Source organism: Canis lupus, chromosome 1 (genome assembly GCF_011100685.1).
Source record: "Canis lupus familiaris isolate Mischka breed German Shepherd chromosome 1, alternate assembly UU_Cfam_GSD_1.0, whole genome shotgun sequence".
Lineage (NCBI taxonomy): Eukaryota > Metazoa > Chordata > Mammalia > Carnivora > Canidae > Canis > Canis lupus.
Genome location: NC_049222.1, coordinates 76,386,585 through 76,398,718, shown reverse-complemented (window position 1 = coordinate 76,398,718; position 12,134 = coordinate 76,386,585). Strand labels below are relative to the sequence as shown.

General features: G+C 38.2%; 1 protein-coding gene across 2 annotated transcripts in view; it reads right to left on the bottom strand.

The window, feature by feature from the left end:
- Nucleotides 1–5,540: 5,540 nt before the first annotated feature.
- Nucleotides 5,541–12,134, bottom strand: part of UBQLN1 (ubiquilin 1) — a 44,859-nt gene continuing 38,265 nt past the window's right edge. Inside the window, exons 8-11 of one of the 2 annotated variants that reach the window (XM_038526976.1) lie at nt 11,143–11,226; nt 9,783–9,898; nt 9,358–9,526; nt 5,541–7,540 (exon numbers count right to left, since the gene is read on the bottom strand). In XM_038526976.1, the coding sequence (XP_038382904.1) occupies nt 7,388–7,540; nt 9,358–9,526; nt 9,783–9,898; nt 11,143–11,226 (522 nt within the window). In that variant the 3' untranslated portion in view covers nt 5,541–7,387. The remainder of the gene's footprint in view (nt 7,541–9,357; nt 9,527–9,782; nt 9,899–11,142; nt 11,227–12,134) is intronic. The other variant, XM_038526977.1, reaches the window with a different exon arrangement.

The window sequence follows — 12,134 nt, the reverse complement described above, 5'->3', positions numbered from 1 at the left end:
GCAACAAAAGAAAACATGAAACAGATAAATTTGACTTCATCAAAAATTAAACACTTTTGTACAAAAGACATTAACAAGAAAGTGAACAGACAACTTACAGAAAAGGGGGAAAATATTTGCGAATCATGTATCTGAGATTGAGCCCCACAGGTCAGGCTCTGCACTCAGTGCAGAGTCTGCTTGAGATTCTCTCTCTCCCTCTACCCCACCCTGCACTTTCTAAAATAATAAAACTTAAAAAAAGAAATTCTCTCCCTCTGCCCCTCCCCCCACTTGCTCCCTCTCACTCAAATAAAGAGTTGGCAAGGATGGAGAGAAAACTGAAGCCCATACACTACTGGTAGAAATGTAAGATGATGCAGCTGCTATGGAAAACAAGCAATTCCTCAAAAAAGTTAAAAATTAAAAACTATATAGGACCCAGCAATTCCACTCTAGGCATGTACCCAAAAGAATGGAGATGCAAATGGATACTTATATGCCAATATTAGAAGCATTATTTGCAATATCCAAATGGTGGAAGTGTCCATCAACAGATGAATAAAATGTGTCGTACCCATATAACGGAATATTATTCCACAATGGAATGAAGTACTGATACATGCTACAACATCAATAAACCTGGAACACATAAGTGAAAAAAGCCAGACACAAGTCTACCTATCATATAATTCTAGTTAAATGAAATAACCCAGAATAGGTAAATCCAGGGAACCCTGGGTGGCTCAGCAGTTTAGCTCCTGCCTTTGGCCCAGGGCATGATCCTGGAGTCCCGGGATTGAGCCCAGCATCGGGCTCCTTGCATGGAGCCGTCTTCTCCCTCTGCCTGTGTTCTCTGCCTCTCTTTCTCTCTCTCTCTCTCTGTGTCTCTCATGCATAAATAAATAAAATCTTTAAAAAGAAAAAAAGAATAGGTAAATCCAGACAGAAAGCACACTAGTGGTTGTCAAGCTTATGGGGGAAGTGGAAGTAAGTGCTTAAGGACTAAAGGGTTTCCTTTTGGGGTGATGAAGTTCTGGATGATTGTGATAGGTTGCACAAAACTGTGAATATACCCAATATCAGAGAACTATACACTTTAAAATGGTTACAATACATTTTATTACATCTATGTTACCACAATTTTTAGCAAAAAAATAAAAAACCACAACCCCTCCCCACAAAGCAGAGCCCATCTCACTAACCCTACTAACATATGCCATGACATCAGACTAGAAAAGAGACTCAGTCAAGTGTATATAATTTCTTCTACGGTATTCTATAAGTAGACAAGTTACTACTTATTCCTCAGGAAAGAATAAACACTGGAGAAGAAAAATATGCTCCTCTAACTTTTATCCCCTCCTGGGATCAAACTGTATAGTAGATTGAGATAGTTACAAATTCTCTGACATTCTACCCATCAAGAAGTGGGGCCTATGACCCTTAAATCTAGCCCAACTAAGACTGACCATTAAAATACAGGAGAAATGACATTGGATCAATTTGGGGCCCTGACATTTAAAAGCTAACAGCTTTCATGTTTCCTGAAATACTCGGTCTTTAAACCTATCAACCTATGTTGTAAAGAAGCACAAATAGCCCTGTGGAAGAGGAACTGGGGCCCCAACCACACACTCCCAGGTGAAGGCATATAGCAATTAAACAGCCATGTAAGTTCTCTTGAAAGTAAATACTCCAAGACCCAGTCAAGTCCTCTAGCAGGATTCACCAAGCCCTGCCAAAACTGCAGGGTAATTTGTTATGAAGCATCAGATAACACATCACAGTGGAAATTCCCTTCCCTCTCTTGGAGCAGATAATCTATCTAAAGAGCTTTTTTTTAAAAAAAAAAAAAAAAAAAAAAAAAAAAAACTGGCTTGAATACACAGCAAATACTTCAGCTCTGGTCTTTTGACTTTTGAGGAAAACTACACCGGGAGCTCTAATATGTGCCTAGAGGTTTTAAGCACAGAGTGGGGCAAGCAACACACACTGGTGCTGTGGACAACAAATCTTAACATGTTTAAATTGGAACTGCAGTCTGAGCATGTGCTTCATTGCTGGCTAGCTCTGGAAGAAATTTCAACCTCATTCTCTTCAATCTAACCAAAGCAAAGTTGTGAGGAGGGGCTTGCTTTTGTTCCACTTCGGAAAGGGTTGCCCATAAAAAAAATACTTCAGATGGGCTGGGAAGGTAATACTCCTGCAAGCAAGGAAAGGCAGCTCTAGCTAAGGAAAATGATGGTGTGTGTGTGTGCTTGCTTATTTAATTTATAAAACCTACTCTGGGGATCAAATGCTAGTAACTCTTTTCTCTTTTTACTCTTTGGGAGAAAACAATGACTCCATATTCTCTTCTTAAATCAAGTCCTCTCCACACACCAGGATCACTCACATTAGAAGACAAATATACTGCATTACTTCCCATCTTAAAATTCAAAAGGTAAAGTTCCTCAATACCGCCACTACTCTCTTTACCACTTACTGCCATTTCACTGACTCTCTTTGCTTCAAAAACTGTGTTTCCTGCTATCGCCGCACAATTTTACCCTCATCACTCTATAAAACCCCTCTCACAGTCATGAGAGTGGTAGCTCCCTTTATGGATCCACCAGTTAATATTCAAACCATGACAAGTATGTAAAGCAAGAACATTTTACACAGTTCATTTACCATCTTTCTCCTTGTGAAAAATTGCCTTGCTTGCTCTAAGGTCTACTTCGCTGGTTTCCTCTCCTCTCCTTGAACGGAAGTTGGGAGTAAAGTGGCCTCAATCCTCCCAAAGTGTGTTTATCAACATTCTCTACAATTCATCTGGTCCGGATTTTCGGGATCCCTGGGTGGCGCAGCGGTTTGGCACCTGCCTTTGGCCCAGGGCGCGATCCTGGAGACCCGGGATCAAATCCCACGTCGGGCTCCCGGTGCATGGAGCCTGCTTCTCCCTCTGCCTATGTCTCTGCCTCTCTCTCTGTGTGACTATCATAAAAAAAAAAAAAAAAAAAAAAAAAAAAAGGATTTCCCAACCGTAGCACTGGAACATTTTGGACCAGAAAAATGTGTTGTGGGAGCTGTCCTACACACAGCAGATGTTTAGCAGCATCCTTGACCTCTACTCACTAGACACCTATAGCAGCCCCAATCATGTCAAGAATGTGTCTCCAGATAAAGCCTATTAGCAATTGCCTCCCCTTGTGTGTGGGGGTGGGGGGAGGAGGAAAATCGTTTCTGGTTGAGAACCACTAGCTTAGTTCTTTGGCTTTCAATACCAGATATGCACACTGTAAAATGGCTACAGTTTGAATCTCTCTCCTCCAACTGCCTTCTCATTGTGTCCACTTACAGGTCTTACCAAGTATATCCCACTTACCGTGTCAAAAATAAAATTCTTAATACTCCACATCGTGTATGCCTGTACCTAGCTTGTCACCATGCTTGACACCTCTGCTGCTCTTTGAGAACTTCACAATTTTATCCATCAACAAATCCTACTGGCTCTGCCCTCAAAATATACCCCAAATCTACTACTTAATACTTCCAACTGCTATCAAGCTCAAGCCCATATGATCCCTAAGATCATTACCTCATTCCCTATTCTACCCTGGTTCCCCTAGTCCAGTGGTTCTTACCTAGGAACTTGTTAGAAATGCAAATTCTCCTCCAAACCTAGGCAATTAGAAACTCTGGGGATGGGACACAAAACCTGGGGTATTAAGTCCTCCATATGTGAGGGCACTCCTTGCCCATGTCTCTCCAATCATATTCCCTATACCACTTTCTCCCTAGCTCACCTCACTCAGTCATACTAACTCCCTGTGTTCTATAAACACACTCAGAGCGCTTCCACCACTGGGTTTTTTCAATAGTTATCCCTCTTCCTGGAAAGTTATTCACCCTCGAAGATAATCTTCAAGTTTCTATTTAAATGTCACCGTTTCAATGAATCCTTCTTCCTGGACTACCCTACATAAAATAAAAACGCCTTCTTCCTGAACTAGCCTCCTTGCTCTGCTTTTTCACCACCAAAGCACTCCGTTACTATCTAACCAGGCTATGTATCTGTTGTGTTTATTATTGTCTCCCTACACTCTACTATGTAACCTCATATGGACATGTTTTATTTACTGCTACACTTTGAGCAACTAGGAAAGAACCTTATACTTAACAGATGTTCAGTGAGTGTTCACTTTCTGAGGCAATGGCTTCCTATGGTCCATTAGAGGAATGATACAAAGAAGTCAAGGAAGAGTATTTAATGTTACTTAAATAACTACCAAGAAAATATCAGGGAAGAGAAAGAAAAAAAAAAAAAAAACACAAAGCAAAAACATTAAACCAAACAAACAAATCCCAAACTCAGAGCTGTAGGGTGACTGAGAGGGATGGATGCAGCAGCTGAGAGTAAATTAATCACTGGTCAGCAAAGTTTAGGAAGACTTCAGAACTGAGCCCAAAAGGAACGGTCAGCCTTCTGTAAACCGAGGATGACCGATGAAATTACAGAGAGAGGACCATGTGCAATACCACAGAAGTGGAGGCTGGCTGGGCAGTCTTCCCAAGGTGTGTTCATATGGCATATCCCTGAGGAACAATTTGGTGAAGTGAAAAGGATGGTGGAACATAAGAGAAGGCTGGATTTGACAGCTTTAAACAGATTTAACACAGGTCTTCTTGGTTAATGTCAATCTCTAAGAAAGGAAGTAGAGTATGTAGTATTTCCCTGCCTTAGCCACATAATCTTTTCTCATTTTGCACAAGCACACAGACATGAAGCCAAGCTGAACTTTTATTACTAATGTGACATTTTTCCCCACTTCATTTTGCTGTAATTTGCCTACTAAATTAACACAGTAATAATGTGTCCCCAAACTAAAGACTCCCTTCATTAGTGTATTTAAACCAAATGTGCAACTCCAATTCTGAACATGCCCAGAAGCCAGCTGTCATTTTATCTGATCATGCTCAATATTCACTACACATTGTTTAGGGTATCACAAATCTTCCACTTGGGAAATAAAATCCTGAAATGTTATTTTCACCACTCCATTCTTTATTCAATTTGCAATAAATAACCCACTATGAGAACAATTTAAGCCTATAATATTTTAAGTGTCTTTTTTAATGCTTTTGAGAATTTTAGATATTCTGACCTCTTAAAAAGATATTCAGATCTAAGATAAACATATTAGAACTAAAAAACAACAACAACGAAATAGTAGTGCTTCAGCAGCTGGAAGGCACTCAAGAGACTACACAGTCCAGTGTGCTGAAAGGCCTCACCAGCCCCATTACAGCAAAGAAATCATATGTCTTTACTCAAAGTCAAATAACGAGTTAGGTACCAAAAACAGCAAACAGAGCTCAGGTCACCTGACATCCTAGTTGGTTATCTTTTAAACACACAATACAGTGTATATACATATTTTACTTAAAACCTGATAAAGAATGATCTAAAGTGTGATAAAATCTGGGTAAGTCAACTCCAGTGGTCTTCAAAAGACATAAAGAAAAGTTATCCTGAAGACATCCTTTTCTACAAAAAAGGCAAGACAAACCAAATGTAAAAGCTAGAGATTTATTGTTATTTTGTGATTAATAAATTGTCAAATTGGTTATGACACTATCCCACACTGTATACCACCATTCGCCAGTACAGAAGTTTTTTAACCAGACTGAGGCATACGGCAGAGAGAGCAAAGACACATGAGTACCATCCTTAACAACCTCCTCTAGTCATGCCTCCACCTTGATCATCACTCATGTTTTCCTCCTAGGGAAAGTGTCAGAACAGTGCACGGGCTGGTGGGCAACCTGGCCTCTTGACCTTTTTTAATAGCAAGCAACTTACAGAAGTAATGGAATTCAACTTGTATTTCCTTTGATTTTATTGGTCTGAACTCATTTTAGATTAACATTTTAATTTCCTGTAACTGTACATGAGAGTATATAACGACCTAAGAGAATACTGAACCAGAGTCAGCCAAATATATTACTGACCCCAAAGTTGTGTTTTAATTGGTCCTAAAGGAATGTACCACACCCCAACAGTTTGAGAGTTAGGCAAACAGAACTTCTTTGGGGAGGGAAGAAAAAGGCTGTAGAACAGCCAAATGTACTCAACATTGTTAAAACGGCTCTTTGTTTTTCACCCCTGAATGATACCTCTTTACTACACTATATGCACAGAAATCCTAACAGAATCTTGGTTGCCAGTATTATTTAGGCTGGCCCAATCCAGGATAGATCCCCACCCCCCGCCCCCAATTCCCCTTTTCTGAGGCTCTGGAAAGCACAATATTTAACTATTTCTTATTAGAACTACCAAAACACTTCAGAAACAAGTGGCTCACAAATCATTTTAAATTTGTGTATTGCCTGTGCATGAGAAAACTGATAAACCCAAAAGATAGTTCTATTTTTATATGGCAATTAAAAATAACTGAAACATCAAGACACTTTCAGTGAAAGCAACATTTCAATTACAAATTGTAATGCCTGTTGAACTACCTATGGGAGAAGCTGAAAGTCCTAGGCAAATGCACTTTTGGGTTATACTACAGTGCTCCTTCAGTCTGCACAAAGATGATAATTTACAGTCAATCTGTGAATGTTGAGACAATGTTACATTTTGTTGTCTGTACAATTAAATGTCCTTAGAGAGATAACCAGAATCAGCTTTTCTACTATATTTTCGACAAACCTGACTAACCGGCACTTTTGCTGAGAGATGTTTATCAAAGATGCTGTAAGATTCTACACAATTAAGAAATACTCAGCTTTAAAATATTTCCTTATCTTCACTTTTTTTGGTTATAGGTGCTCTGCTCAGATAATCTATTGCAGTTTGTTTCTAGAAATGCCATCCCCAATGTGCATACTACACTGTATTCAAATAAAGCAAAAACTGTCAGTAGTATAAATCTTACAGCATTTTTTTTTGCAAAAATACATGCCAAAGTCACAATAAGCAATATTGTACCACAAATTATAGAGCGCAAATGATTTGCTTCTTTTTAATGCTTTTATTCTACATAAATTACTACCATAGGCTAATGTTTAAAAAGCAAATAAATTGGACAGATGCAAAACAAAAATCTGTTCACCCAACTATAAAAGGTGAGGTTTTTTTTTTTTTTAAAATTACCATAAATGCAGAAGTGTTTGATGCATGCAGTAGCCTTAAATGAAAAAGCATTGATTCCCACTGTTAAAAAAACAAAAACAAAAACAAAAAAAAACACAGAGAAACCCACACATCTTACTGCACTCCACCTTAAAATGCATCATATTGGGTTTGTTTATAACAGCACAGAATCCCAAGAGTCAAAATGAAATAAAGCGGGTATTTTAAAGATTTAAGAGCCGTTATCAAAAATAAATTACATTTTTTCAAGATACAGAAATGCTGCTATGATGGCTGGGAGCCCAGTAACCTTTCAATAGCAGCATTGATATCACCTCCTGTTGCTATTAGCGCTTGCAAGTTTGCTTCACGGTTCAAAAATCCCATTGCACTGAGCTGTTCCAGTTGTTGCTGAAATCTGACTTCTGGATTCTGTAGCTGTTAAAGGGAAAAAAAAACACACACAAACCAAAACTCTAAGGAAAATCAGTCTGTATCACGCCTAGATAACCTCTAAAAAGTTTTAAATGCTCTTTTACAAATATGCTGGTCTACTAAGCTGTAAAAGCACTGGCCTCTCTTGAAACATAGTCAACATTTTTAAACTTAAAGTAGCACTTAATGTTGTTATTTTAAATAATTTTAAAAGTATTTAAAAGTATTTTAAAAGTAGCACTTAATGTTATTTTAAATAATTTAATTTAGACTTAATCCTGTCAAATAGAATACAAAACTCTGCTCTTAAAAAAATTGCTTTTGGGGCAATTCTGGGAGGCTCAGTAGGTTATAAGTCTGACTATTGATTTTTGGCTCAGGTCATGATTTCAAGGTCATGAGATGGAGCCTGGCTTCAATGTCAAGAGTCTGCCTAAGATTCTCTCTCTCCCTCTGCCCCTCCCCCTGCTTGCACAAGCACTCTCTCAAAAATAAAATCTTTTAAAAACTCGCCTAATAAACCTCATCCATTACATTAGGTCTATTTAAGAAGCCGCTGAAAATGCAAGAAACTTAAAAGTATAGATATAAACAGCTCAGAACTAAGGATTTATTTTGTAGCTATTGACCAATTGGGTCAATATAAAAGCTAGTGTCCTCACATTCTAAAGGTAGAATGAGGCTTAGACTGTACACTCAATTTTGCACTGGCTGGTCAAGTCTTCAGGAGAGTTCCATTTCCATTTCCAGGCCCACAGTATATTATATACTCCTGATATTTCAGCTCCATCAAATCTTTCTTCAGAAATGAAGTTAAGACAAAATACATAAAGGATCAAACAATCCTAGCCAATCTGATAATGAGGAGGCCTATAGCCTGTTCAACTTAGGTAACAGTTCTAATACCTAACATCTTTTTTACTTACTAATTCCATGAATATTATACTGAGCCAGAGCAATGTTAAGTACTGGGAATACAAATAGTTGTATAGGATAAAACTCTGCCCTGTTTATTAGATTTAATAAGGCTTAAAATCAGAAAGCATGCTCTATTTTTTGCCATGCAGAATTACAGGGGGAATCTACCATTAACAGGTTTGACTGGCTCTCATCTTTGTACAACAGCAGATTCTTAGTAAGGCTAATTAATGTTTCCAGATGTGAGAACATTATTAGAAGTCCACATTTTTAAGCCATATGTTTGTGAGGCTTATGTATGTAACACAAGTTACCACACGCAGTAGTAGTGGGCAGGGAGAGACAGGACATTTTCTTTAAGACAAAATACAAGGACAAGATAGAACTATAGTTACAGTTGTTCAGGAGGCATTTGGGATAATCAAGCTTCTTTTTTAAAAAAGATTTTATTTATTCATGAGAGACACACAGAGAGAGGCAGGGACATAGGTAGAAGGAGAAGCAGGGGACTCGATCCTGAGACATCAGGATCACAACACCTGAGTCAAAGGCAGACGCTCAAACACTGAGCCACCCAGGTGCCCCTGGAATAATCAAGTTTCTACGCCAACCTGACAGACTTTTAAAAAATACAACATACTTCAAATAATTTCCCAAGATGGACTCTAAAAAATGCACTTTAAAAGGCAACTTCCAAATAAAGCAAAGTTGGAGTTTTTCCAACCACAGTTTCCTTTGATGTCTAATAGTACACCAAATAATTTTGTAATGCCTATTCTACAAGACTATGTTTTTCACTATACTCTAAACCCTGAAGGACTGCCTCTTTCTTTTTTGGTTGTTTGTGGAAATTTCTAAATTTCCAACAAGGAATACAAAATGTGAGCAGAAAGAATCTTTACCTGAGGATTTACTCCAGCAAGAGCCTGCAGCATCTGTTGGATAAACTGCTGGTGTCCGGGTTCAGTGGTTCCGGTCGTGGGACTTGGGTTGTCAGTAGGGGCAGAGTTAGACCCGTTGCTTCCTGAAGAGCCTCCAGTGCTTCCTAATGCCCCCAGGCCAGGAGTAAACCTAGGGAAGCAAGAATTGGTAAAATAAACCTCAGGTCCTGCAATAAGAGGCCAGACCAGGCCCCTGATGGTAAATCATTTATATTTTTAAAATAGTATTAGCCGTTATCTTCTTAAAATGAGCATTTTTAACTTTGAAAACTCAAGTCTTGAAAACAATCTCAACAAAAATGGGCACAATAATACATAAGTATAAAATGCTCAGAAAGAATAAGTAAGTACTATGCACTTTCACAGTCATCCCCAAATGAGCCTACCCTGGGATGAGGCCAGGGGCTTCCGTTGCTAATGTCTGTAAACCCTGCTGAATTTGTAACAAGGCCTGCATTGCTCTAGGATTTGACATTGCCGATAATGTATCAGGATTCTGCATCTAAGGAAGAAAGAAAACAGGTGGTTAACAAAGGAATTAATTACAATCAGTGAAAGTAAAATTTAAATGTTTCTTTGCTACATTTCCGGAGAAAATCTAAAACCTTACTCCCAGACACTGGTAATCCATAATCTTTCCCCAGATAAACACAAGCACCTCTTCCTTGACAGCAAACCTAGAGGGCAAATCCTGAACTAACTTGCTCCCAAGTCCATCATGAAAGCCATTTTTCATAAGGAAAGATAATCAGGAGCTACTCTGGAAGCCACAACTGTTCCCCTTCTCCAACAGAAGACAGAAGTATTATTTCTAAGAGACAACCTCCAACTGCACAATTTGTATAACATGGTAAAATATGGTGAAAGCTACAGATTCTTCCCAACCAAGTGTTATCTGTTGCCGATATAACAATTTTACCAGTAAGATATACTCTAAAACAATAGTTCCAAATTTGAAGTTAGTTTGTGTATTCTAATGTTCAGCGTCACTACTTCCAAACATAACACCACCTGACTGACCAAAAAAGATAGGCTAACATTAACATCATTACAATAGATCAAAGGACAATAACTAACCTTGGATAATAGTTTACAGACCCAAGAATCATTTGTATAATATTTAAACACCCTAGAACTACTAGTTTCAAAACACCAAGACTGACTTCTCTTTTGTCTTTTTAAGTAATAAAATACCATTCCAACCTCAAGGTTTTGTTTTTTTTTTATAATAAAACCTTCCTTGTAGGACAACACTGACAATTTTAATCATGCTAATTCCGAGTCTGAGGAAATGAGATCTACCCCTCAAAAAAAGAAACATTCCATTAATTTGGAGGAATTAAAACATTACAAAGAAACCAAACCTGTGAAGAAACAGAATAGGGTAGCTCCTTCCTGCTACTCGAGATTAGTTAAACCACAAAGCATAACATAACACAATGGAGCACTTCAAAGTTAGTAAAGTGAAAGGAAATGGTTTATGGTATTAACGAAGCATTCCAAATCCTAAATCCTCAAAAGCAAAAACAAAATGGTTCTTTCCTCAGAATTTAAGAAATATGAGCAAAAGGTCAGCAGTGAAATGGGGCTCAGTTAAGATCAAGCCGAATTCTCTGTGAATTGACAGCAGTATCAAACTAACATCTATGGTTTGCTATCAGCCAGAGAAGAGCAAGGAAAATGTTTATCACCAAACTTTTTCAAGCAAATCATTACCGAAGATAGCTAGCATCTTTTCTTACTCACTTGTTGGAGGAAAGTTGGGAGCTGTTGTCTCATTTGTTCTTGAAGCTGAGGATTTCCAGCAAATAGGGGATTATTCAGCATCATCTATGGGGCAAGTGTTCAAACATTTTTAACTGGAAATATCTGAAACAAGTAATGTACCTTGTTTAATAGTCTATCTTCCCCCAAGTGCCTAATCTGGCACTTACAGAGAGGAAGGTAGAACATGAATAAAAAAGAAGGGAAGATACTATCCACAAGAGGGATCTCCAGAAAACAAAACAAAAAAATGAGGCATCTTCTCTCTCAATGAGAATGGTGAGTATGATAATGACATGCAATATCCTAAAAAATAAAAACAATCGTTTTCTTTGGATTTTCCTTGAGCAAAGGAAAATATATGCCCTTAAAAGAAAAATAGGGATAGCTGGCATTCAGAAGGATACAATAACTGCTACACTGACAGAATAAACATAAGCATCAATACATGAAACAATACATGGCTTGCTTAGACACCTCAACACACAAGTGGCAAGCACAGAGAAAAATCCAGATCTGGAACCACTATATCTATCTACCTGCCTACTGCAAAACAGCTAGTATTAGGTCCAGAAAAATAACACTGCAGAACGGCAATCACCCTGCCAGAGAAATGGAGCTGCTAGGTGAAAATCAGTCAAGGACTAGCACCAACAGATCTCTGGGTAAAGTATTAAAATGTGTTAAGACCCGAAAGATATAAATCTGTTTGAGAACACCAAGATTAGCCTCTGGATTTCACCTCACTACCACCAGAGATGAGAAAAGTGGCATGCCTCCTAACATTCACATAGGTGTTAAGAATTCAAGTCAGGGTCAATATTAACGTTAATACCCGAAAATAAGATTATGATACACAATCAGCATAACCAGAAACTAATTCTCATGGCTTTGAAAAAGACGAAAGTTTTATCACTTTCCCAGATGGTATGAAGTCAACTAACAATGATTTACTGATCACCTATTTACCAGTC